Source organism: Umbelopsis ramanniana (assembly GCF_025399195.1).
Source record: "Umbelopsis ramanniana AG unplaced genomic scaffold K450scaffold_1, whole genome shotgun sequence".
In the NCBI taxonomy this organism is placed as follows: domain Eukaryota; kingdom Fungi; phylum Mucoromycota; class Umbelopsidomycetes; order Umbelopsidales; family Umbelopsidaceae; genus Umbelopsis; species Umbelopsis ramanniana.
Genome location: NW_026252087.1, coordinates 447,167 through 470,062, shown reverse-complemented (window position 1 = coordinate 470,062; position 22,896 = coordinate 447,167). Strand labels below are relative to the sequence as shown.

General features: G+C 43.7%; 10 protein-coding genes across 10 annotated transcripts; 2 read left to right on the top strand and 8 right to left on the bottom strand.

The window, feature by feature from the left end:
• On the bottom strand, nt 1-3,551 carry K450DRAFT_217284 (uncharacterized protein). Its single transcript, XM_051585026.1, has 7 exons — nt 3,195-3,551; nt 2,937-3,095; nt 2,601-2,840; nt 2,457-2,529; nt 2,247-2,370; nt 1,893-2,163; nt 1-1,828 (listed from the first exon to the last, which is right to left on the bottom strand). Exons 1-7 carry the CDS (start codon nt 3,469-3,471, stop codon nt 195-197), a joined length of 2,778 nt encoding a protein of 925 aa, XP_051449651.1. The 5' UTR covers nt 3,472-3,551; the 3' UTR covers nt 1-194.
• A 589-nt stretch (nt 3,552-4,140) lies between these two features.
• K450DRAFT_217280 (uncharacterized protein) lies at nt 4,141-6,440 on the top strand. Its single transcript, XM_051585025.1, has 5 exons — nt 4,141-4,617; nt 4,939-5,208; nt 5,280-5,551; nt 5,653-5,867; nt 5,936-6,440. Exons 1-5 carry the CDS (start codon nt 4,378-4,380, stop codon nt 6,061-6,063), a joined length of 1,125 nt encoding a protein of 374 aa, XP_051449650.1. The 5' UTR covers nt 4,141-4,377; the 3' UTR covers nt 6,064-6,440.
• Nucleotides 6,441-6,453: 13 nt separating this feature from the next.
• Nucleotides 6,454-10,415, top strand: K450DRAFT_217274 (uncharacterized protein). Its single transcript, XM_051585024.1, has 8 exons — nt 6,454-6,828; nt 6,916-7,117; nt 7,196-7,272; nt 7,373-8,964; nt 9,032-9,234; nt 9,308-9,375; nt 9,447-9,890; nt 9,974-10,415. Exons 1-8 carry the CDS (start codon nt 6,544-6,546, stop codon nt 10,262-10,264), a joined length of 3,162 nt encoding a protein of 1,053 aa, XP_051449649.1. The 5' UTR covers nt 6,454-6,543; the 3' UTR covers nt 10,265-10,415.
• K450DRAFT_217271 (uncharacterized protein) lies at nt 10,416-13,562 on the bottom strand. Its single transcript, XM_051585023.1, has 8 exons — nt 13,454-13,562; nt 13,244-13,391; nt 12,807-13,168; nt 12,034-12,729; nt 11,527-11,956; nt 11,163-11,449; nt 10,763-11,090; nt 10,416-10,697 (listed from the first exon to the last, which is right to left on the bottom strand). The coding sequence occupies exons 1-8, from the start codon at nt 13,492-13,494 to the stop codon at nt 10,539-10,541; spliced, it is 2,451 nt and encodes an 816-aa protein (XP_051449648.1). The 5' UTR covers nt 13,495-13,562; the 3' UTR covers nt 10,416-10,538.
• Nucleotides 13,563-13,622: 60 nt separating this feature from the next.
• K450DRAFT_217268 (uncharacterized protein) lies at nt 13,623-14,352 on the bottom strand. The gene is made up of 2 exons (XM_051585022.1): nt 14,048-14,352; nt 13,623-13,973 (listed from the first exon to the last, which is right to left on the bottom strand). Exons 1-2 carry the CDS (start codon nt 14,217-14,219, stop codon nt 13,897-13,899), a joined length of 249 nt encoding a protein of 82 aa, XP_051449647.1. The 5' UTR covers nt 14,220-14,352; the 3' UTR covers nt 13,623-13,896.
• Nucleotides 14,353-14,367: 15 nt separating this feature from the next.
• K450DRAFT_217259 (uncharacterized protein) lies at nt 14,368-17,307 on the bottom strand. The gene is made up of 9 exons (XM_051585021.1): nt 16,400-17,307; nt 16,057-16,269; nt 15,762-15,963; nt 15,571-15,672; nt 15,339-15,441; nt 15,113-15,272; nt 14,874-15,008; nt 14,645-14,736; nt 14,368-14,573 (listed from the first exon to the last, which is right to left on the bottom strand). Exons 1-9 carry the CDS (start codon nt 17,291-17,293, stop codon nt 14,486-14,488), a joined length of 1,989 nt encoding a protein of 662 aa, XP_051449646.1. The 5' UTR covers nt 17,294-17,307; the 3' UTR covers nt 14,368-14,485.
• Nucleotides 17,308-17,439: 132 nt separating this feature from the next.
• On the bottom strand, nt 17,440-18,067 carry K450DRAFT_217252 (uncharacterized protein). Its single transcript, XM_051585020.1, has 2 exons — nt 17,851-18,067; nt 17,440-17,739 (listed from the first exon to the last, which is right to left on the bottom strand). Exons 1-2 carry the CDS (start codon nt 18,034-18,036, stop codon nt 17,473-17,475), a joined length of 453 nt encoding a protein of 150 aa, XP_051449645.1. The 5' UTR covers nt 18,037-18,067; the 3' UTR covers nt 17,440-17,472.
• K450DRAFT_217246 (uncharacterized protein) lies at nt 18,068-18,755 on the bottom strand. Its single transcript, XM_051585019.1, has 3 exons — nt 18,454-18,755; nt 18,312-18,377; nt 18,068-18,246 (listed from the first exon to the last, which is right to left on the bottom strand). Exons 1-3 carry the CDS (start codon nt 18,521-18,523, stop codon nt 18,092-18,094), a joined length of 291 nt encoding a protein of 96 aa, XP_051449644.1. The 5' UTR covers nt 18,524-18,755; the 3' UTR covers nt 18,068-18,091.
• On the bottom strand, nt 18,513-19,905 carry K450DRAFT_217245 (uncharacterized protein). The gene has a single exon (XM_051585018.1). It carries the CDS (start codon nt 19,730-19,732, stop codon nt 18,989-18,991), a length of 744 nt encoding a protein of 247 aa, XP_051449643.1. The 5' UTR covers nt 19,733-19,905; the 3' UTR covers nt 18,513-18,988.
• A 1,582-nt stretch (nt 19,906-21,487) lies between these two features.
• On the bottom strand, nt 21,488-22,604 carry K450DRAFT_217235 (uncharacterized protein). The gene is made up of 3 exons (XM_051585017.1): nt 21,945-22,604; nt 21,737-21,885; nt 21,488-21,664 (listed from the first exon to the last, which is right to left on the bottom strand). Exons 1-3 carry the CDS (start codon nt 22,394-22,396, stop codon nt 21,570-21,572), a joined length of 696 nt encoding a protein of 231 aa, XP_051449642.1. The 5' UTR covers nt 22,397-22,604; the 3' UTR covers nt 21,488-21,569.
• Between the last annotated feature and the right edge of the window lie 292 nt (nt 22,605-22,896).

Genomic DNA, 22,896 nt, shown 5'->3' with positions numbered 1-22,896 from the left:
AATGTGAGAGGAGAGAATTGTAAATGTGTATGTATGTTTACTGTATGTTATTGGAATTGCAAATCTAACATATGCGCTGTTCATTGAAATCTGCGTATCAAAGGCGTAAAGTACATATTCTACATAGAAGGCTGCGAGATTACAATTGAAAAAGCAAGGAAGAAAAGGTGGTGGTCCAAAGCAAAGTTGCAGTCTTACAAGTCCCAGACGCCAACGACGGACCCAAGCCATGTTGTGGAAGTCCAGATGGGAAGCAACTTCCTGACTTCAGCAAGCATACCAACACCTCCAATGAGACGTTCATCACCACGATCTGCGAACCCTTCCTTCTCCAAAGCAGTGAATTCAGCACGCATGGTCCAAGCTCGAGCAGCTTCTTCGCCTTGTTGACGAACGTGTTCAGGAACTAGAACTTGAAGATCAAGTCGCCAACCATCGCTTCCATAGCCACCAACATGGCGAACAACGTAGTGCGAAGTGTGGTTCAGGGGCTGAGTATCACCAATGTTCCAAGAGACAACGTGGGCGTCAAAGGAGATGACGGTCCAAGTGAAGGAAGGAGCAATAGAGATAACGGAGAAAGTGCGGATGCCCGTCTTATGATCGTACTGGCTATCGAATGATTTGACAGTAGGTACCTTACCGCTCAATTGCAGACCAACAGGTTCACTGGAAGTAGCCAGAGTTCCATTGGAGGTGTGATCTTTGATATACTGATTGGAATCGAAACGGTAGCCGCCAAGGAAAGCGCTGAAAGGATAAACTGAGTCCCAGTCGGCAGCATGCGAAGGTCCACCACGCTTTTCCGCTTGCACTCCAAAGGCTTCTTCCAGTTGGTTCACAATGGGTAGAGTGTAAGGACCCTTGTCAGCTTCGGCCACAATAATGGAGGCTTCTCCACTAGTGATATTCTTAATGTGCTGTACAAAAAGTCGCTTGGGGTGGAGTTCGTCGTAGGGGAATGCCCAGCCTCCGTATGAACCACCAGAGTAGATAGCAGAAATCATAATGGCGACTTGAAGAATAAAAAGAACACCAATAGACTTGACCAGAACCTTCTTTCCGAACCGGTGAGCGTGAGCGATTAAAGCAGGCGAGAGCATGAATGTGACCATGCCAAAGATAAAACCAACGATATTGTCCACAGGAGTGTCGATACCCATACGCCCAGTGAGTGGAACGAAGATGTCGATCAATGAGAACACGTAGTCGATGTAGATGAAGGACAAGGGGAAGACACTGATCATATAGGTCCAATGACTTAAGCGACCAACTCTTGAGCTGCTCTTTGGCGACGACTTGTTAGCTGTAGGAGCCAAGAAGACTTCGTTCACAACACTAGCGACGAGCAACACGGAGGTGAAAACAAAGAAAATGTAAGAGCTTGCAACTCCAGACAAGGTAGTGGCCATGGTAACAAGGGTAAAACACATTAGTACGGAGATAAACCCAGCATGTTCCGGATCAGGGTGAGGAGCAATGGGGATCAAGCTAAACGCCAACTGAGTAGCCAAAACGGCACAAAGAGCTGCAGGACCAAAGATGAGTCCACCCAGTGCTTCGTTGGAGAACCATGTCATCGGTCTATCGATCAAGCTACTTGTAAGGATGAAAGCAACAATATTCGGGGCAATGACGGCGGATGCAAAGCTTATCAAAACAGAGATGATGGAAACGATGTAAGCAGTGACGGTTTGGGTGATCGATCGATAAGGCGAGGTGGTCGTAGATCGCCACAAGGTGTATGCAAAGAAGCAACCTGAAGCAGCAACCGTAGCCATTTGAATGATGAAAGCGGTTTCCCAAGAGTAGACTAGGAAGAATTTGCCTGTAGTGGGTTGAATATACTTGTGTCATGATGAAACGACAATAAAAACTACGTTACAACGTACCGTAAACATCAAAATAGACGACCTGATTTGACTTCTCAATGCCTGTCAGCGTGGTATTCTTTACCAAATGATTTGTTATAGCCAAGACATTTTCACCCAAATGCTGAATGGAACCCCTCTGCAAGTATTTTGGAGTATCCAAGTGTGTGTGGTACAAGTACGAATTTTTGTATAGAGCCATGTCGATACCTGTCAGATTATCGCCATATTCTACAAATTGTCTAAAGTCGGTATCACTTAAAATCAATCCTGTGCTGAAAACATCATTTGCCTAGCCGTGGCCAATTTCAGAGAGAATGCAACATGGATTAGGACACATCGAAAAAATGCGTTTGAGGTAAACTGAAGACATACCATGACAGTGCCGTGAGGATATGGAGCCTGCTTGTAGGCATCGATCATTTCACGTGAGTTCGCTTGGAAAAGAATCTCTCTGCCGGTCGTACCACATGAATCCACATTAACGACAGCACGAATCCTATTAAAAATGTAAACCGTGAGTCTATAAACGCATCGAAAGGGTATGTTGGATACATCATCCAACCACCATAGGTGAAAACTTACGAGTCCTTCAGCTCATGCATAGTGATAAAAGCATGTGACGCATCTTGTAGGGATTCCTCGGCTCCGTTGAACACTGACCGATGCGTGGGATAAGTATCACATAATACATCATGTCTTAGCCAAACTAAAAACCATCATACGTACAAAATACCACTGAATTCTTATACCCATCCCATGACTGCTGGCTCATGATGCGAATAATTTCGAGCATAACAGCAATACCTGATCCATCATCTGATGCTCCTGGTGATCCCAGGGTAGTATCAAAGTGCGCATTGAGTAGAACTGCATTGTTTTCACACTCTCGTGATGGATGAGCAGCTGATTCTGGACACGATAGACGCACAATGATATTGGTGACATTGGTGTACATTTTCAAAACCACTGTAATGCAAAAGAAAAAAGGGTTGATTGAGTTAAGAGCGAAAAGGGGAGCAGAGTACTGACACTTTACAAAGAAGGTAAAGGAGGGGTACTTACTGTGGTCCATAATATCAAAACGGTGGCTGCCATTTTGGTGCTGAACCCAAATGTCAAATTTAGGCGCTTGAGGAATAGACTGAGCAAATTGCTGGTAGCTTTCAATCTTGTTCAATAGATAGTCTGCCGATTGAGCTTCTTCGATAGTTCCAACGATACCTGTTAGTCAAATACTGGGTCAAGTTATAACGTGCATGGTACATTGAACGCGACAGAGCTCAAACAATGAAAAATTCTTGGCTGACAAAAAAAGGATACGATAGCCAAGCGTCTCTCCTAAATAGGTGATAGTCTCGAGAGCATTGTATTCGGAAAATTCAGCAGCGTCAGTCTGAGGGCTGATACCGCGGTGGGACTTTGGCTGAGGTAGCTGGTAATGAAGGGAGGATCCTAGAAGAATTGCAGAAAGGACATAGACGGCCAGCAACAGATAGGACCTGAGAGGTGTTATTTGAGAAGTACGAGTAGACTCAAAGGGAAAGTTTCCATTCTCGCGCGCCAGGTCAGATTTTGAGAAGTTGCGCTTGGTGGCCATTGCCCTGTGGTGAATTCGCAAATGAAAGAGAGACAACAAGCAGTGTCAATCGGCCAGAGGGTCCGCTCGGTTTTACCTTGGAGCCGAGAGATTTTTCAAAGCCAGGGACAGCCAATGAAAAATATCAATGTCTGATGATACTCAAACTCCTTTTACAGCTCTACAGGACAAGCAACAAGGCCTTCGTCACAACGAGCCCTTGTGGCCAATACTGCATCGCCACATATACCCGCACATGCAATAAAAGGCAAGCTCTGTATTTACACCGTGACAGCCGATCATGAAGGTAAGCATGTTATGTGATTTGTCTACATAAGACTCTTAGCCTTTAACTTAAAAAAACAATCTATAAAACAATGTGGTGGCCGCAACCTCCTTTAGATAGGGAAGTAGGGACGACGTGATGACGAAAGTGTTTTCGTTAATTTTTCTACTTTTTTTTTCTTTGAAGTGAGATCATTTGAGAGATAGAAACCGTAGCCGTTTCATGTCTGCGCCAGTTTATATTGACGTAAATACGTTTTGGATCTGAAGAAACAAGACGTATACACTGCACGTGGTACCTCTTACACAATCTTTACCATCCTTCATTTATGAAAATAAAAACTTCTCCTTTCATGAACCCACGCTAGTGTGATTCTTGGCAAATCATATAAATAATTACGAGATATTCATTACAGCCAAGCGAGAGGATATAAGGGCTCATTGTTGTAGTTGATAGAGGCAGCATATTTTCACATAGCTTCTGGGTAGTATTTGCCAGTCTCAAAACATTCCTTGGCAATACTCTACATTTTTTTGTCCCACTACATCCGACAAAATTATCGAATAACAATTTTTTTTTTCTGTTCTGGTTTCGGAGCAGTTTGCCCTTGTACATATTTTTAATATTACTGCATCATCGTAATGAGTTCAGAAAAAGGCGACTATAGAGTAGTCATAGAAGACAAGGACACAAATGCACCAGCACCCGCAACCTCCAATTCCAGCGTGGTTGCTCCATCTCTCATCAAGCTCTCTCCAGGTGCCCGTGCTGCTCTTCCCATCATCAGTTACTGTACCGCAAGCATTCTCATGACCGTCACCAACAAGTACGTTGTTAGCGGCTATGACTTCAACATGAACTTTTTGCTCTTGTCTATTCAGGTGAGTTTCCTTTATATGTGCTAAATACTGGCTCTGGATCGCTTGTTGGGTATCATTCCCCACCGATCGTACTATTCGCCGTAGACTTGGCAAGGTGGGGAGCGGAACGTTATCAGAGCAATACAACTCTCGTCGACAAGTATCTCAAAATGTGCAGAAGAAAAGTTGGAGCCGATCACCTTTGCGTACCATACAACAAATGCAACCTTTTCTCTCCACATTTTTTTTTTTTTTTTACCGATTACCCAATCTTCTCACAATTGCTTTATCTTTGACAAAGAACACACCACTAAACAAACATCTCCTTGCTTCTATGAACAGAGTATCGTTGCAGTTGTGCTATTGGAGTCATTCAAGTTCTTGAATTTGATCAAATATCGTGATTTCGACTGGAATGAAGCCCGTAACTGGTTTCCCATTGCTGCCTTTTTGGTTGCCATGATTTACACTGGTTCCAAGGCTCTCCAATATCTCAGAATCCCTATCTATACTATCTTCAAGAATCTTACCATCATTTTAATTGCATATGGAGAAGTCTTTTGGTTTGGTAGCCATGTCACGCAATTGATGTTGGTATCTTTCCTTCTCATGGTAAGTTTTCACGCACAGAGTTTGTGGCGGAATACTCAACTTTTGCCCATTATCTCACTGGTTACACACAGGTATTTTCTTCCATCATCGCTGGTTGGGCGGATGTCTCTGCCACACTTTCTGAATTGGTCAAGCTGGATACTACCATTATTGGCTACATTTGGATGGCTGCCAACTGCTTTTCTTCTGCTGCCTTCGTCTTGTTCATGCGCAAGCGTATCAAGATGTTCAACTTTAAGGACTTTGATACTGTGTTCTACAACAACTTGCTCTCCATTCCATTGCTTATCATTCCTAGCTTCCTGTTTGAGGATTGGAGAGCGGAGAACCTGGCTAAGAACTTGTAAGTGCCAAATATGTCCAATTTTAGCGTTGGCTTTCCAGTACCTTTTTTTTTTTTTTAACTCAACTTGTTTCGACTTTTGTCGTCATTTTTCCAAACAGCCCCGACGAAGTTCGCACCCAGCTCATTTTGGCTATGGTTTTCTCTGGTGTCTCAGCATTTGCCATGTCCTATGCTTCTGCTTGGTGTGTTCGCACAACTTCATCCACAACCTACTCCATGGTTGGTGCTTTGAATAAACTACCCATCGCTGCTTCTGGCATTGTTTTCTTCGGAGACCCGGCTACTTTTGCTAACATCTCTGCAATTTTCGTCGGTAAGTATAGCCTGGCAAATCATTTTGGCTTCCGATTTTCCCGGTTAAACTCATTCATTTCCGATCAGGTTTCGTTGCTGGCTTGGTCTATTCGTATGCAAAGGCATTCCCTCCCAAGACCAATACCACCCAAAGCATCCCCATGTCATCATCTAGTCAAAGTGCTACCGACGCAACTAAAGCCAACAGCGACTAATATCTCCAACTCAAAGAACCTACCTCCCTTTGCACTTTCTTTGTTTGGCTTCATAGGCTTTTTACCAACCTTATGAATCATTCATTCCATATGCTGTCCTTGTACACCAAAGGTAGACAGTAAATCAAATACCGTGGCTAGATGTTGCTTTTGTCTTTTTTTTTTTTCCTTTTTAATATTACTTTTGTTCGTTCGCTATATCACAGATCAATACAACGAAAGAAAGCACTTTATTTCCCATAGAATAAATACAATGCTTCTTTTTTTCCTTCACTTGAACAGTTGCAGCAGCATCACATTCAGAGAATGATCGGCTCGTTTGAAGTTCCGAGATAACAATGCCTGCCTTCTGATGTTCCGTACATTATATAAAGGACAAAGATTTTCGGTTCTATTTTTTTCTTTTTCTTTTACGCCAAATCAAGAAGTGTCCTTCACTTTTCCCCACCTTTTAGTCCAACTCGGCATTCAAGGCCATTCATGGAAGACCGCCCTCCATTAACTGAGCGAATCAGTTTCTCTTTTGCTACTACTTCTACGGATACTGAACCGCTGTCAACTTGGAGACAGCAACTCGGGACAGTATGGACCTCATTGGACTGGCTAATGCTGACCCGGATTCTCAAATCCGACATTTGCGTCACAATAGCTTTCATTCTGAACCTGACATATTGGGGCTGGCATGACATTGGTACAGGTATGGTACTATCGTCCATTGCCATTGAATTTATTCACCCTGCAGGCTCCTATGGTCGAATTTGGGAGGTGAGTAGTTTAATTTTATGGTATTGCATTTTCAACCATGCATCATCACATAGATCTTCCGTCTTCTTACCCTTCTGTTGACGTTAGAACGCAGCATTCGGTATGATCATGTCATCCGTGGCAGCCGGTTGGTCTATTCTTGGAACATATTGTGCAAATGCCGTTCGAGATCATGATGATCCAACCCTAGCACAACCCCTCGTGACACTGGTCCTTTATATTTTTTTAATTATTGGAGCGTTTTGGCTGAACTACGCTCGAGCTAAATGGGAACAAACAAATGTTGCTGGTAAGTGTAACCTTGCTAATCAGTGAGGTGTCAATGGCTGAGTTTATAACCTTGAGCCCTTTCTATTTTTCCTTAAAGGACTGTTTTCAGCTACCATCATGGTATTGAGCTTAGTGGATGCCGTTCACAGCTCAGAATGGCAGCCTCGTGATGTGGTAAGGCAGACTATTTCCTTTTTGACATCGTCCATTGACGTACTTAGGCTTCGTCAACTACGTCAAGATTGGCCATGGCTGACATGATTGAAAATTTTAGCTCGTTAGCTGGATGGCGGTTAACATTGGTCTTGGGTTGGTCATTGTTACCAATTTGGCCCTTTGGCCGGAAAGCAGTACACATTCTTTTGTACTCGTCCTGGATGACACATTGCAGCAATTTGACTCCATCTTCTCGGAGCATGTGGCCAGGCTTTTACGCCGAGGCCCACAGCGTCCACCATTAGGGTTGACAAAGGTCAACGGTATGCTCCATGCATCGATCATGAAGGTTATCGAGGCGAAACGCATCGTTCGTAGAGAGGCCACAATCAATCGCCTCGCCCCTGCAGATGTCCGGGACATTACCAATTTGGTCAAAATGATGCGAATATCCGTACAAGGAGTTGCCCTTGCTAGCACCATGCAAAGAAACATGGATGATCATTTGGAGACAAGTGGCCATCGATTTGTGCGCATCGATACCTTTCGTAGCGAACATCCCCCTCATTTCGGCTATTGCGATAGCGACAGTACAACGTTTAATGATTTACCGAACGAAATTGACCAAAATTTGGAAAGTGATCTGCGTACTTGGTCAGACCACGCCTCTTTCCAGAGCGATATCTTCCCGCCTGAGCATTGTGCAACAAGACAACGTAAGGGGTCATTGTTTGATGATATTCTTAAATCTTACGAAAGCGTTATCCAGATCACCGAACCCGTGTGTTCCGACTTGGCTAACGCTTGCTCCAGAGCGTTGAAAGGCTCCATTGCAAGACTGAAGCGTTCACAAGATTTCGATCCACGCTATTTTAACAAGCCTTACTTTTACCGACTTTTCCCTTCTGTACGAAACTCTTACAATCCCGACAACGAAAACTTGGATTTTGATCACTCCGTTCCACTATTAGAAGCCATCGCTCAATTCGACAAACACCGTTTGGAAGGTTTGAATGAGCTGATGAGAAGCGACGGTAAAACACCGCATCGAGCTCTGTTCTTGGTGCTTTTGTTTCAATTCAACTTGAGGGACTATGCAGAAAAGCTGTATACTCTCAGCTCCCTGATTTACGAAATTCACTGCATTCGAAAGAAAAAACGGTTCTGGTATCGGCATGTATCGATTCGAAAATTCTTACTGGGCCATAAACATGCTGGTGTAGGCGATCTGGGGCTGGAAGCTCCACAAGCTGCCAATGATGAAAACGTCGCCATTCTCAGTCGCACTCGCTCTGTACGTAATGCTAGTCACGCTCCTCCGCCAACAGCATGTCAGGAACCTACCTTGCGTAGAGGACGTGCTCGTTCATTCCAACACCCCAAACCTAAAGAGACCGAAACAACTGCCAGTAATCCTGAAAAGGACCCTGTCATACATAATCCCCTGGATGCTATCCAGTACCGAGATCCTGATGCCATGCTACCGTCGAATCGCTTTGAAGCCTTCTTTCATAGTATCTGGTTATACCGTGGTCTCATCTATGCCCCCGAAACCGAATTTGCATTAAAGGCATGTATTGTCGTCGTTCTGCTCTCTATTCCCGCTTTTATTCCATCCTCAATGGAATGGTATGCTGGTTCTCGAGGCGAGTGGGCAGCGGTCACTGCATTGGTTTGGATGGGTCCACGGGTCGGCAGTAATCTCTTTGGGTAAGCCACGTTTCCGTTGTTTGCTACGCCTACCCATCTTTTTATTAACAGAACTTATCCTGCTTAGCATGATCGTTCGTAGTGCAGGCACTATTGTCGGCGCAATCATGTCCATGGTCATATGGGAAATCAGCAGAGGAAACCCTTATGGTTTAGCTGTATTACACTTCGTCTTCTACCTTCCCTGTTGGTATGTTTTTCTCAACGTGTCGGCCCCAGGTAAATTCTGGAGAACCACCGGCCAGTTCGCCATGATTACCAACTCCCTTAGTAAGTAGCACATAGTGAGATTGACAGACACGGTCGCCATTCAAGCGTTCTAATACTATTCTCCCCTTTCAAGTCCTCGGATATACCTACCAGCTTATTAATTCTGGGAACAATGTCCCTGTGTATGTTGTTGCCTATGAGGTAAGGTTTTTCGCGACAGTTTAAACCCGCTTGATTTATCTACTAAACAACACTGGACTATGTCTTCTTAGAGAGCTGTCACGGTCTTGGTAGGCGTCGTATCAGCGACCATTCTCTCCGTTCTGCCATTTCCAAAAAATGGCCGAGTAGAACTTAGACATCGCATGGCCAATACCATTAGTCAGCTTGGATCCATGTATGAAGCGTTTCTAGCGCTCTTGCTGGAAGATTCGCGACATCGAGCACAGTATCCAGCGCTTCATAATCGAAAACTATTCCGCAAACTCGCCATAGGCATTCGTAAACAGATTGTTGGCGAACAAGTACTATTTGAACAATCAAAATATGAACCTCCGCTGCGAGGCAAGTTCCCAAAGCATACGTATTCCAAAATGCTCCAGATATTGGATAATATGCTCAACCTCTTGATCGAAATGGAGTACTCTTTGGAAAAGATTGATCGCAGTTGGCGCCGGGGACTAGTGCACAGTACGTGGCGCGCTCGTCGAGATTTGGTAAATATCACATACCAGCCTTTTCCAGTATCCAATAGCCGTTTGCTAATTTTTACATGTGTGTTTTGCTGCGGCCTCCTTAGCTCGCGGTGGTTTTGACATCCATCCAACTGGCTACCAACTCACTGATCAACAAGCTGCCTCTACCACCCACCATTATGAGACCAACCTGGGCACGCATGCGTCTGACTGAACATGCAAGATTGTGCCCAGCCTTACAGATCTCCCACCTGGGCGATGTCGAATACCTTTACTACGCAGCTTACCTTATGAATAGCGAGCAGTTTTGTGTCGAAATTGAAGCTCTGCTTGATTGCATTCGAGAGCTGGTGGGCGAAAGCAACGTCTCGCTATGGCTTAAAAGCAATCGATAATTAGCTACATTCCTCTTTGCATTTCCTGTATTACCATTGCATACCCGCCCGTTCATTATCACTCTCTGCTTAATACTATTCATGTTATCTGCTTCATGAACTCTTTAACACCATCTATAAATTACTTATGTTAAACTATAGTGCAACCGATGGTGTGCTTTTCAAGTGATGAGGTTGTTATTGCAAATGTACAGTGTTCAAGATGCCAAACAAGGTGCAGGTAAGGAGGAAAAAAAAGAAATTACAATGGGGGAAAGTGGAATCTATGAGCTCTCTAATTATGTTCTATACCATTCACTTCCATGGTCTCCTTGCCGACAGGGTTAGCCATATCCATGGCATGCAGGGTGTAATCAACAATGAACGATTGAGTCAAAAGATCATCGATGCGTTGATAGTGACGTTCGGTATAAGGCAACAGACCATCAATGAGCTAAAATGGCAAAAAGAGTTAGCCACATACATACCATCGATGTTATTTAAGGGGTGGGTTCTTACCTCCTTGGCGTTGGACAACTCAACAAGCTCTTCGGATGAATGAAGAGTGAGAATAGCGTTCAAAATAGTCTGAGCAACGCGTGATCGCTTCGCATTTGTATTCCAGTCTCGAATGTAGCCCAGCAATTTGTTGATTTGTTCGGCGTTCATATTTTGTAATATCTTGTCAATGGCATGTGAACCAGTTATGCTGGTATCGCCTACAGGTCGCTCATTAAGAACGGTGTTGAATAAATTCAACAGTCTGAAAGGTTGCTCGAGAGACATGGCGAGGAGAATAGCATTCAAGTAATCCTTCTTAAGCAAGTAGTTTTGAAGGTCTTGTTCTCTGATAGTGGTCATTGGTTAGTATGGGGAGAGTTCAAAGTGTAGGCTTCCGATGCGTCTTCGCTTCGCTTACCTCAAAATCAATTCTTCCTTCTCCTTGGCTTCCTTCTCCTGCTCCTCAGAGGTCACATCTTCCCAAAAGTTGATGACAGAATCAGCACCACCGGTAACAAACATTTGTTCGTCGTTACGCACAGTCAATCCCCAAATCTTGTCCTCGTGGTTATCCATGGTGCTGACACATTCATTGGACTTAATAGTCCACAATTTGACAAGACCATCTGAGCCGCTGGATACCAATTGCATACCTGCGGTCATGAAAGCAACCTTGAGAATGGAGTTGGTATGGCCTTCAAAAGTCTAAAGTCAACGACAAAAAGATAGATGCATTAGTAACCGAATCCATCGGATTTTAACTGCGGCAGCAATATACGCACCTTGAGACAGGTCATGTCCTTCAAACTCCAAATCCGGATGGTTTTGTCTCCTGAACTAGTAGCCAGAACTTGATCGACAGGAGAGAACTGAACACACCACACACCACGCTTGTGGCCAGTGCATGTACCCACCAAAGCTCCCGACTCGACGTTCCAAATCTTGGCCGTCTTATCTTGTGATCCGGTGGCGAACAATTTGTCATTGGGGGCGACGCAGATAGAGTTTATATCCTTGTCATGAGCTTGATGCGTATACAACGCACGGGGCTTGTTATCCTCGGAAGGATTTTCGAAGTCGGTATCTTTCAAGTTCCAGTACTTGACCGTTCGGTCTTGCGATCCGGTGATCATGAAATTCTTTGACTTATGGGCAAAGGCAATGGCTCCAATTGCCTCTGTATGACCAACACAAATACCAGCACACAAATATCTGAAAAGAGCAGGAGAGAGAGAGGTTAGATAAATCAGGCTTATGGCAGCAAAGAAGCAATCCACACATTCCCTTACCTTTGATCGTATGCTTCGGCATCGGTGTCAATACGCCATAATCTCGCAGTTTTGTCCTTGGATCCAGAAACAAGCACACTACCATCCTTTGAACGTTCCAGACAAATGACGGTATCAGAATGACCATAGATAATGTCGCAATCTTGAGTTTCAACGTTGAAGACTCGAATTTGCTCACTGTTGGTGGCAACAGCGAGATGTTGATCGTCTTCACCGATGAAGCGAACATCAACAATTTCATCGTTGTAACCGACGATCTGCTTTATTCGTCGTAATGATTCGGCAACAGAATATATCAAGATGTTTTGGTCATTGGTGACAGCAGCAAGTCTCTGGGTTGCTTTGGCGTAAATAACATCAGTAATGGTATGCTTACTGTTGGTTTCTGGGGTTTGCTCTTTGACTAGTTCTCCCGTGGTGAGACTCCACAATCGGATGATGCCCTTGTCGCCAGCTGTATAAAATAATTCCGCCTTTTGGTATTTAGTGCCATAACACGATAGATCTGCTTGAGGTGTGATTGTTCCAACTGTTTCGATAGTTTCATAAATAGGATAAGTGCTTTTCAATGAGTGCGTTTTCATATCCCAGATGTTGACTACTTTGTCACGAGAACCAGAGATCAAAGTATGGCCGTCTGCTGAGAAGTCAAGGCCACGGATAACACTGACGTGAGAATCGAGCACGGCTATGCATCTAAGGAGGATAAAGCGTTTAGTTTCAATTGATCCATCACACATTCAATTAACCCGGGTTAACGTCCAGGAACTCACTTGCTAGATTTCAAATCCCAGACTCGGATCTGACAGTCATCAGCTCCAGACACTAATGTCCAGCGGTCCTTGCTAGGATGAAACTTGATCGCACTGACAACACCACCATGACCTCTGAAATTATGCGTACAATAGCCCTTGTCGATATCCCAAACCTTGACGGTACTGTCAGCCGATCCTGTTGCAACAAGGGTTGAGGTTCGATCAATATCCATGACAATGACAGGGGCGTCATGGGCTTTGTAACTTCTGGCGACTTGACCGGTGGAAAGATCCCAAGTTCTCATCACCATACTTCTACTGGCACTCACAAGGTGCTTTCCGTCCGGCTTGATAGCAAAGGTAGTGACAACTTCAGTGTCCTAGAGGGAAGAAAAGTTTAATATAAGACGACAGGTTCGTCTCGGTGAGTACAATGAACTTGAGCAGCTACGTACTCCTTTCAAGCGGTAGATTTTTTTGCCGGTGTCGAATTCAGTAACATCAATGTCTTCACCAATGGATGTAATGAGCCATTGTTCGTCGGCAGTCAATACAGCTTTACCACCGGTGTAAATGGACTCGATCGTTCGCAAGGATTTGAAGCTAAAACACAGTGCGTTAGGATAAACGGAACAACAACTACTTGTTATGAGTCAATGGCTAACCTAGTCTTCAACTGTAGTGGGCCTGAGCCTTGGTTTGCCATTGGATTCACTACTCTTAAGAACGGATCGACAGTATGGATCTTGAAAAAAAAAAATCGAAGGCAGACCGCTTCAACTTTTTTGTGACTGTCAAAATTGTCGATATCACCCAGGATCAACCAAAAAAAAATTTGGGTGCACACAAAATTTTTTTTTTTTTTGAAAATGAGCTTCCAAACTCTTTTACTGAAATTATAAGAAATTCGTGGTTTGTACAAAGTGAAAAGAGAGGAAGTGAATGATGGGAATAAGTTAATGCGATGTTTTTAAAAGAAAAAAGTTCTAGTTTAGAGTGGGGGAATGATGCTTGATGATTGTCTAAGATTTTTTGATTCTCTTCTCCCTCTCTGCTTCACTTCGTCTATCACTGCTCCTTTTTCCATGATGATTGGGGCGGCGGGGGATTAGCTGAAATGAAAAATATAAAGGTCCTCCTCTCCAGCAGGGTATACTCTTATGTTCGGGGTGAGACCGGACAGTGCTCTAATAAGGGAATTCACGCTGGAGTCAATACCGCGTATACGATAGAAATGTAAAAGGGGGGGAGAAACTCACTGGTCATATGCTTCCTGGAACCGCAAACGGCGCAGACGACTCCGGCATTCTTTGGTGGTTCTGGGACAGACTCTTTTGGACACACTGGAACAGCAACGACGACGGCAGCAGCCATGACAATTCGATGAGTTGGTTGATAAAGAAGAAAAAGATGCCACAGGTAGCACGACATCCCACGTTGATCAAGTTTTTATATTTCACAATCGATCGTAACTCCGCATGCTTGGGTTTTTTCTAAGGTGCCTACAACCCTACTCTTATCGATTGACGCAAGTCATCGCTGATCACTGTCTCCTCAACATGCTCCCTCGCTCTAATCATGTAGCTTGTTGAAAAAGGTAGGAACTTCACTTCTTTTTTTTTTATTATTATTATTCATAAAGGCTGCCGTTTAAATTAAAAAAAGACGTGAAGGAACGTGCATGGTCATTATCTTGCTTAGTGGCCGAGTTTCCATCTTTGCTGTTCCATTTTCTCTTTACAAAAATAGTGAACAACGGCACCATTTGGGAAAACGGCGAACACACTGGATATTTTTGTGCGATGATGTTAGCAAACACTACCCAAAAAAAAAAAGGGTTCAAAAAGTCAACTTACCTGTTGCCGATCCTCTTGTTGCACTGTGGGCACATTCTATCTTCTGATATGCGGATACTCCTTGATCGGTAAAAGGTCATTTTCTCCTGAACCTGGAATTACATAGCATGACATGGCACGATGGCATCGTTAGCAATAAAGGAAGATTTTGAGAGAGAGAAAAAAAAACATCCATCATTGTAAACAAAGAACATCCTTCCTCTCAGTCAAAAAAAAAAATTTAACTCACCTGTAGTTGCTCTGCTTTAAGCAGATTTTTGACAATCATGTTTTCATAGTGAACCCTATTGCTTTCACGAATAGACTTTTCAAAGAACGGATACAATCCTTTGAGATGTGTCTCAGACGGTAAGGTTGATAAGACCTAGGTGGTGAATCGATTGAATACCCAAAATAAATGATGATGCATATTTTCTCCCCCCCCCATCCTATCACCCGCCGGCTATGCTACCTTGTTTAGGGACTTACCTCCGAAACGTTTATTTGCGAGCCATGTCTTGCCAGCAATTCCAATGCCGGCTCAATTAAAGGAGACCCTCCGCTAGATGGCTGTAGATACACACGTAGTAGCGCCAAGAACATTCGATGACCCTGTTCAGGATCTTCATAGTAAATTTTGCTACAGTAGCTAAAAATGGATACAAATTAGTAAACCTAATCTCCTCAAGGCCGCACAGCGTATGACAACACGCACTCTTCTGCCATTCGATAGTTCTTCAGCTTGTAGACATAGATATTCAGCGCTTGGTCATGCTGCCCAATTCGACTTAATAAGATTGCTTTTTCCTCATATAGATCTGCGGTTCAAAAAAAAAAAAATTTGGCACAATCAGATGCTGGCGTTTTTTTGTTTCACGTTGCCTTGCCCTCGCGTCCACCCTGTTCTGCCCCCTAACATAAACATTCAGTACAATCTGACGACATACCGTCGTACGGTAAACGAGATAGGATCTTTTCGGCTTTGTAGGTTATGCTGGTCGTCATGAACACTTGCAATCGGACACGTTCTTCACCATAAGCCTGTTGCTCTTCTGGAATTACCATAATAAAATAAATTAAACTGATAAATATAGCGTTCCCAAATTTGACAAATCGTTTCGTGTATGGAATGCCTTACCAGTCGTGTTCCGTGGCATAGCCTTCAACTTTTGAAGATAGGCCAAAATGAGTTTGTTGTGGAATTCAGGGGTGGTATCGCCTAATTCATGGATAATGTATTCCAAGTACTCGATAGCGAGATCAGAAGAGATCTTCTCAAGGTGCTCCAGAACTTTATCCCTTGGATAAATATTGTCCTCTACCATATCATCTATAAAAATCTTGGGAAACGGAACAGAATGGAAGGTAAGGGTCATTTTTTAGTTTCAATAAGGGCCTCCTCAATTCATTATCTCCCATGACATATCACTCACCCGCATCCCTTGCTCAGGATCGTTCTCAAACACCCAAGCAGAATATTTGAGAATGAGGTCAAAGTGATCGATGTCCAATTGTTGTAAGTAAAGAACGGTTTGAGAAACACCGTGGAGTGGACCGGTTTCGTTCTTCCCAAGATCTCGCAAAACTTCAAGCGCTTGATCATGAAGCCCTTTACAATTGTAAAAGTCAACTAATTCTTTGAATTTCTAAAAGTGGCAAAAGTATTCTTAGTTTATCCCCATCATTGTTGTAATAAAGTGTGTGTTGTTGCTTATCCCCTTTTTGTAAAACCTCCTCTTAAACAGAGTTCCTTCCGCGGCCATCACGCTGACTCACCTTTTTCTCCCGCAGTAGCTTTTCGCATTCCTCAACATCACAGTGGTTGGGAACTCGAACGAGGGGACCGACCAAGGCATCGTTGTTCATCATGTACGCCTTCAGCAACGCCGTGTCTACTTGAGTGGCCATATGCAACAAGGTGTGTCGTTCATCATCTTGTTGTTTGTTAAGCGCTTTCGTAAGCTTTTGGCGTCTATCGGTCAAAAACCGGATCAGATAGGAAACGGCTTCTGTCAAGTGTTGGCCAGTTAGGGGTACGTATTCGCTGGGTTTGGGAGAATGACGTGCAGACTCCGTTGAACTCTTTATCGATGCTGCAGCCGATGCCACTGCTGCATCCACCACAGGTTGCGCAATGTCTGGTCTAGGAACTTGTTCGTCTGCCAGCTCCACTTCACCTGCCTGAATCGTATCCTCCAAGTGCATATCGCCCGCAATGTCCTCAGGGTACAGCGATATGACGGTTTGAGGATCTGCCTCTAGTTCTTGAAACATGGTCACGGCCGTATCGTATTGACCGCGTTTAAACAGGTCATTGGCATACATCATTTTGATTTTCTTCACCTTGTCAGCTTTGTTTTCCAGTAAAATCGGCTCCATTTGGTCCAAGAGACTGACAGCTTCCTTGTATTCGAACATCTCTACCAATTGATCGACTTGCGCAGCGAGACTGTAAGGTGTAAGACGCCATATCTGGGATCCACTGGCAATATACAACAGCTTTCCTTGGTTCAAAATTTTAGCATTGGCTAATTCGATCTGCTGTACTAGAGCTTGAGTTTGGATATTTCGGACTTCGACTGTTTTGGCGAGGATTGCCACTACATATGGATATGAGTAACCTGCAGTAATATTTTTGATGGGATCGATTAATAAAAAGATCTGGCCCATTTCTGGTGTTAAACCCAACTTGTTGATACCAACCCATTTCCTCTGGAATGCCCGTCCATTCAATACCGACTTTGCGAGTTGGTGTTCCATCCAGTCCTAAGAATATACTAATATCTAGAGGAGGTGAAATGGAGAGTTTTCAGTACTTTTTTTTTGTACCAAAGCATCCATATCAACCCTCACTTACGGTCTTTGGCCAGGAGCATTTCATTATTGGGTATCTTTGTTACTAGAGGTTTGCCGCCACGTGAGCCAATGGACATATTATACAAGTTGTTGAGGGCACTCATTGGGCCAGAGCCATCAGGCGGACCACTGGGAGCAAATAATTCGGTGAGGACCTTTGTCTCGACGTCCATCAGCACGTACTCGCCAGAAAATCCCAAACAAATCTTGGTTGGGCCGACCCAGGCCATGGCTTTGATGCGATCAGGTATATTGAGTTCCTGGCGAATAAATTGCACACGTTTAGCACCGAGAGAGAATCTCCCATTGTAAGGTTTTCCCTTTTGTCGAAGAAAAAAGTGCGCCACTCTTGCCACCTACTGGTCACTCACCTTTGTTTCCAAAAATTCGGTATCCTTCCACACAAAAATAAACAACTTCTTGCGCACGGCAACAGCCAAACGTGTCATAAGCATAGGAATACCGTCCTCTTCATTCATTTCCACCAAAGTTTGTATAGTAAATAGATCGGCGCCCTTCGTTTTGGTCAACGTCATGCGTAGTTCATACGATCGCATGTCATGAAGACTGACCACACCATCTATTGCGAGAGATATGAGACGCACAGTTCCTCTACGGCGCTTTGACAACGAAGGAGTGCCACATACCTGATAGGGTGACAAGGACTTCAATCTCTTTGATAATGTCTATCTGATCTATTGGTCGTCTTGAAAAGTTCTTTCGTGTATCCACCAATGTGACGACGGGCTGTTCTTCTGTGCCAGCGACTGCAATAGCAAAGGAATGAGCACACCAGTTGCAGTGGATTCGCATAATCAAATGTTCGACTAACCTAAAGGCTCTTTGACTTCGTAAACCAGTAGTTGTCCGGTGCCTGTTCCAATTAACAGCTTGTCTCCTGCGTTGCAGCAGTGCGTTAGTAAGGGTCGGCCGTAATGCAGCATCATACGTAACAGCTTAAACTCATGTATTACCATATGCAAATATGGACTCTATTCGAGCAATCTTGTCAAGGACAGTCGAAACTTGGAATGCATGATGCATTTCTTTTGGCAATAGTGTTCCAAATGACGGATGTCCGTTGAAATGGGACTCGTCGCAATGCTCAAAATGGCTGCGGAGTACGAAATGAAGGTACACCGCGCATGAGAATTTACTGTATCATGCAATGTATTGCAACGTATCTTTGTTCATGACAATACTAAGTATGAAGGATAGTAATAGAATTGAAATAGTGGTGGTAAATAAAGGTATGTTTTTAAAGAAAAGAGAAACCACATGGTGTCAAAAGTAAGAAAAATGTATACAGGTAAGGTGGGATGGATGAATGAGATATGTGCATTTTGAACAAGAAAGAAAAAAAAGAATTGCTACGAGGCTGCCATGTCAAATGCATTGATATGCTTTCAATGCTGGGATGTGCTGACTGAAAAGAAAAAAAAAAGTGTACTATGTACAGAATAAAACTGGATATACTCATTTCATTTCATGCCGTTTCGCCCATTTGTCTCATCGCCAGTTGAACATAGATCTTGACGGAGGATTCACTTGACGCATTTCACTGGTGGAAGAAGACTCGTTGGCTTCACCACGCTCTAGTCCATCCACCCAAGTGCTTTCGTCCACAACAGGGTATACGCGAGTTTCTCGTATCTGATTGACAATGGCATTTTCGTATTTTGGAGGGGGAGCATCAGGAGGTACGTAGACAGGCAATGGTTCAGTCAGGTTGGACGACGTAGTGCTTTGGTTATCTGGATGATGCGATGATAAATCAGTGGTAGCAACGACGGGTGACTGTTCATCCCTTCTTTGAAAGAACGGAGTTGGACATAATCTGCATTTGGTGATGATTCTTGTGAGCCATGCTAAGCCGAGTAAGAAGAGCAACGAGCTGACAGCAATTAAGGCAATGGTAGTGACAGACACTTTGCTTGAACCGGTGGTGATGAAGTTATCGCCAGAATCAGGCGACGAGCTGGGAGTAGCTGTAGCCCCTGGGTCAACAGTACTAGTGATGTTAGGGATAACAGACGGTGATGGTGCAGGGGAACCATTTGCACTGATAACAAAGCAAAGGTTTGGGTCACAGGCTAGATTGGGCCAAGCAAACGGAGTATTGTTGCGATAGGGATAGCACTGGACATTGTCGGTGCAGGATACTGCATAGAAGACATACAAAGGAAGGGGGGGTAAGTTGAGTTTGGAATACTTTGGTATTATTTGACACCATGGTTTTGCTTTGCCATCCATCCAAACTTTTATGCCTATCCCAATTGCGGCGTTGCTGAAATTTCATCCCCATTCGACACCTTTTTCTTTTTTTTTTTTGGGCCAGGTATGCTGCTCTTAACGTAGTACCTGGCTTTCCTATCACTTGCATCTTAATCCGTCATCAAACATAAACAAAAAGACCTACCTCCATTGGAATCATATTCAGTCGACACACAATAGTCGTACCAAGTTGATCGGGACTTTCCCGAGCAGGTATTTCGAGAACCGGCGCTGAGCCCAGTATTGTTGGCCAGAATACAGGATTGCTGTACACACCTGGCACAAAAGTTGCAAGTCCCTTGTTTACAAGAGTTGCCAGTCAGGAATGTACAAGTGGAATCTCCAGAAAACGTTGACGGAGTTGCGGTGGATGAGTCTGTGGCTGTGGTTGGCGTTGTATCGTCGTTGGTGGTATCACTGGATTGAGCCATTGACAGAGGAAACAGCAACCACCACGCGCCTAACTGTATGGTTCTTAACCACAGCATCGACTGCGAAAAAGGAAGGGGGAAGGTGGCAAAGGGGATGGAAGACGAAGAAAAAGGTGATGCGTCCCAGGAAGAAAAGAAAAGGGCAAAAGAGTTTGTGGGGTGAACCGTCGGTTGAAAGGAGGGCTTGACAAAATAAAAATATTTTGTTTTAATGTGTGTGTGCTCTCACATGGTTTATTTTTTTTATTTTAAAAAGATGAGTTCGTCATTTCCAACAGGCGGTCTATTTTTAAGTCGTCTTTGATCTTTGACATTTTGGAGTGGTCGTATATATACCTCATGTAACACGTCTCTATCATCGTGAGTCGTGATCTAAAAAATCGTCAAACTTTGATAAATGAACCTTTCATTACAACGCGCTTACGGAAAGTACCGAGGGATTCATAAAGTCTTTCATGCAGCCCGTCGCACGTGTCGCAATGCTGAGATATGAATGATTGAAACATGTTAAGTCAAAGAAGAAGAGATGGGGGGCGGGACAGGCGCGTAACAGGGGATCAGTTTAGTGATAGGAGGGGGCCGGCTTGGAACGGACCGAACTGAAAGGTGATCGCCCATCGTCTGGAATAATGTTTAGGACTGACAGCGTTTGACATGACGGTAGCAGAATGCAAAGCAAGGTAAATACATGTTTGTACAAAATAAAATATTCACCGCCGCACCTTTTGCATCTCAGACATTAATTCCTATTCTTTTTTTGTAACGTTGTGTCATGGATTTACTTAAAAGATTTCAGTAAAGGTGAAGAAAAAAGTTACAGTAGCTCCTCAATAGTTGGAAACTCAAAGTGTACAGAAGAAGAAAATAAAAAAAAATAAAAAGAAGGCCAGGTTGCCTTTAAACAGACAGTCTGGTACACGAACGCTACGCATAAATGAAATGGAAAAAAGAACGGCATCTATTAAAAAGTGAAAACGTTTACATACAAAAATGCAAGAGAAGCAATAGGTAAAAAGAAAGGGGAGCAGTTACTTCTTTGCATACTCAATGGGAGGGGTGGTATGAGGAAAAAAAAAGCCTCTGTGAAAAAAGATTGAGACGGGTCGGATGGGTAGGATAGAGGGGTATGGGAGGACCTGAACAGTATGAGTGTCCATTGGGATATCATAGAGGCAAAAAGTGAAAAGAAGTCAGGCAAATTAAAGAAGGTAGAGAGACACATAAAAAAAGAAACAGTTTGATGAAAAGAGAAATGCTGAATGAATTAAAAAGCATACATCTTTTCCATGGCTTGTCGTTGCAAGACACCATGTTGGAACCTAGCAAGAAAGTAGGGACGGGTCAATGGGGGGGATGGCATACAGACCAACGATAGCGATGATCACTTACTTCTTCAAATTCTCGTTTTCAGCAACCAGACGCTCGACTTCTGCTAACAGATCGCTTTGCGTCTTTTTCAGGTGTTGAATTTGTTGAACAGCTAGATGACGACATGAATTAGTAAAACTGAAGGATTAAAAAAAAAACGTGGGGAAGTCAGGCAGGAACATACTTCGGGTTAACATGGCAGCTTTGGACATTTTCTTGTTCTGGCAACCAGGCAAATGTTTCTTGAGTTCTTCAAAACCATCTTTAATTTGTGCACGACGTTTTTGCTCAGATTGAATATGAATTTGGCGACGAAGTTCTGCGTTTGACATACTATCAAAGGAGGGTTAGCATGATCACTAAGAAGGCAATGAAATGATGTTTAAGCTTACTCGTCAAGTTCATCTTCATCGTCCTCATCATCTTCGTCAACATCGGGAGTCGACCTCTTCTTTCCTTTCTTTGCAGTGGCCATAGGTTCCTCTTTGGATTGAGCACGCTTTCTCTTGATTTTGCGGTTGTCATTCTTACGTTCATAAGCTTCCTTTGAATAGGTAAGAAATTCAGTGTGGTATAGTTCCATTGGAACAGCACTAGCTTTAGCAATGGTTTCTTTGACACGAGCAGCTGTGTTGGAGCTATAGCCAACGGCTTGGTTGAGACTTTCATTGGACGCTTGAGCTCGTAGAGGTGGTGTATGCGGTGTGGAAGATGTAGACGACGACTCGGGACTTCCGGGATGCGCCATTTTCTCCGATACGAAAGGATGATAGGAAACTCGAGCAGTCGGCATTGGGTAAGGTGGTGGAGGTTGTGTATAGGCAACAGGCATTGAAACAGTCATAGCATGAGTAAAACTGTAGTCTACGGGGAGAAAGGTAATTTAAATAAATTTGGCTGGGTTTGCCTGAGGTGCCTGCCTGCCTTAAATTTTTTTTTACCTGTATAGCCGTCTACAAGAGGGTCACCTTCGGCATAGGGCGAGTGATGAGGAGGGGATGAATGTTCAATCTTGGTAACCATGGCTGGGTCGATGTTGGCCGCAGCATGTTGTTGCATGGCGTCATAGGTCGGGTAGGATGAAGGGATAATGACTTTACTCATGGTGGAATGATGGAGGAATAGGGACTGAGTGAGTAGTAAGTGAATGGGAAGGGTAGGCGCAAAAAGGAATGTAGATGGGTTGGGTTAAGGAGTGTAAAGAGTCTTCAGAGAAAACTGCTTCCTAAATTTTAATTAACAAATTGATGTTGAAGCAGATTTAAGAGCTCTTTTTTCTTATTGCGCTGCCTTTTGGGTGTGCTGGTTTGGAAGAGAGAGGAGAAGGAAAGGGCGTTTTATTTT

Excerpts from the sequence above, each read along its gene's own strand:
- K450DRAFT_217280 (XM_051585025.1), top strand. The coding sequence starts at position 4,378 with ATGAGTTCAGAAAAAGGCGACTATAGAGTAGTCATAGAAGACAAGGAC. Across the intron at positions 4,618-4,938 it reads TTTTGCTCTTGTCTATTCAG|AGTATCGTTGCAGTTGTGCT; the intron begins GTGAGTTTCCTT and ends TTCTATGAACAG. Across the intron at positions 5,209-5,279 it reads TGGTATCTTTCCTTCTCATG|GTATTTTCTTCCATCATCGC; the intron begins GTAAGTTTTCAC and ends GGTTACACACAG.
- K450DRAFT_217252 (XM_051585020.1), bottom strand. The coding sequence starts at position 18,036 with ATGCGATCGTATGAACTACGCATGACGTTGACCAAAACGAAGGGCGCC. Across the intron at positions 17,740-17,850 it reads CCGAATTTTTGGAAACAAAG|GAACTCAATATACCTGATCG; the intron begins GTGAGTGACCAG and ends TTTATTCGCCAG.
- K450DRAFT_217274 (XM_051585024.1), top strand. The coding sequence starts at position 6,544 with ATGGAAGACCGCCCTCCATTAACTGAGCGAATCAGTTTCTCTTTTGCT. Across the intron at positions 9,376-9,446 it reads TGTATGTTGTTGCCTATGAG|AGAGCTGTCACGGTCTTGGT; the intron begins GTAAGGTTTTTC and ends ATGTCTTCTTAG. Across the intron at positions 9,891-9,973 it reads GGCGCGCTCGTCGAGATTTG|CTCGCGGTGGTTTTGACATC; the intron begins GTAAATATCACA and ends CGGCCTCCTTAG.
- K450DRAFT_217245 (XM_051585018.1), bottom strand. The coding sequence starts at position 19,732 with ATGGATGGCAAAGCAAAACCATGGTGTCAAATAATACCAAAGTATTCC.
- K450DRAFT_217268 (XM_051585022.1), bottom strand. The coding sequence starts at position 14,219 with ATGTCGTGCTACCTGTGGCATCTTTTTCTTCTTTATCAACCAACTCAT. Across the intron at positions 13,974-14,047 it reads TTCCAGGAAGCATATGACCA|CACTGTCCGGTCTCACCCCG; the intron begins GTGAGTTTCTCC and ends CCCTTATTAGAG.
- K450DRAFT_217235 (XM_051585017.1), bottom strand. The coding sequence starts at position 22,396 with ATGACTGTTTCAATGCCTGTTGCCTATACACAACCTCCACCACCTTAC. Across the intron at positions 21,886-21,944 it reads GATGAAGATGAACTTGACGA|TATGTCAAACGCAGAACTTC; the intron begins GTAAGCTTAAAC and ends CTCCTTTGATAG. Across the intron at positions 21,665-21,736 it reads AGCTGCCATGTTAACCCGAA|CTGTTCAACAAATTCAACAC; the intron begins GTATGTTCCTGC and ends GTCGTCATCTAG.
- K450DRAFT_217259 (XM_051585021.1), bottom strand. The coding sequence starts at position 17,293 with ATGGGCCAGATCTTTTTATTAATCGATCCCATCAAAAATATTACTGCA. Across the intron at positions 15,964-16,056 it reads ATCCTGAGCAAGGGATGCGG|ATTTTTATAGATGATATGGT; the intron begins GTGAGTGATATG and ends CCGTTTCCCAAG. Across the intron at positions 15,673-15,761 it reads TATGCCACGGAACACGACTG|AGCAACAGGCTTATGGTGAA; the intron begins GTAAGGCATTCC and ends TAATTCCAGAAG.
- K450DRAFT_217246 (XM_051585019.1), bottom strand. The coding sequence starts at position 18,523 with ATGCATCATGCATTCCAAGTTTCGACTGTCCTTGACAAGATTGCTCGA. Across the intron at positions 18,378-18,453 it reads AGAGTCCATATTTGCATATG|GAGACAAGCTGTTAATTGGA; the intron begins GTAATACATGAG and ends GCTGCAACGCAG. Across the intron at positions 18,247-18,311 it reads CGAAGTCAAAGAGCCTTTAG|TCGCTGGCACAGAAGAACAG; the intron begins GTTAGTCGAACA and ends TTGCTATTGCAG.
- K450DRAFT_217271 (XM_051585023.1), bottom strand. The coding sequence starts at position 13,494 with ATGGCAAACCAAGGCTCAGGCCCACTACAGTTGAAGACTAG. Across the intron at positions 13,392-13,453 it reads CCACTACAGTTGAAGACTAG|CTTCAAATCCTTGCGAACGA; the intron begins GTTAGCCATTGA and ends ACTGTGTTTTAG. Across the intron at positions 11,957-12,033 it reads GCCGAAGCATACGATCAAAG|ATATTTGTGTGCTGGTATTT; the intron begins GTAAGGGAATGT and ends TGCTCTTTTCAG.
- K450DRAFT_217284 (XM_051585026.1), bottom strand. The coding sequence starts at position 3,471 with ATGGCCACCAAGCGCAACTTCTCAAAATCTGACCTGGCGCGCGAGAAT. Across the intron at positions 2,841-2,936 it reads TTTTGATATTATGGACCACA|TGGTTTTGAAAATGTACACC; the intron begins GTAAGTACCCCT and ends TTTGCATTACAG. Across the intron at positions 2,530-2,600 it reads TAAGAATTCAGTGGTATTTT|TGTTCAACGGAGCCGAGGAA; the intron begins GTACGTATGATG and ends CGCATCGGTCAG.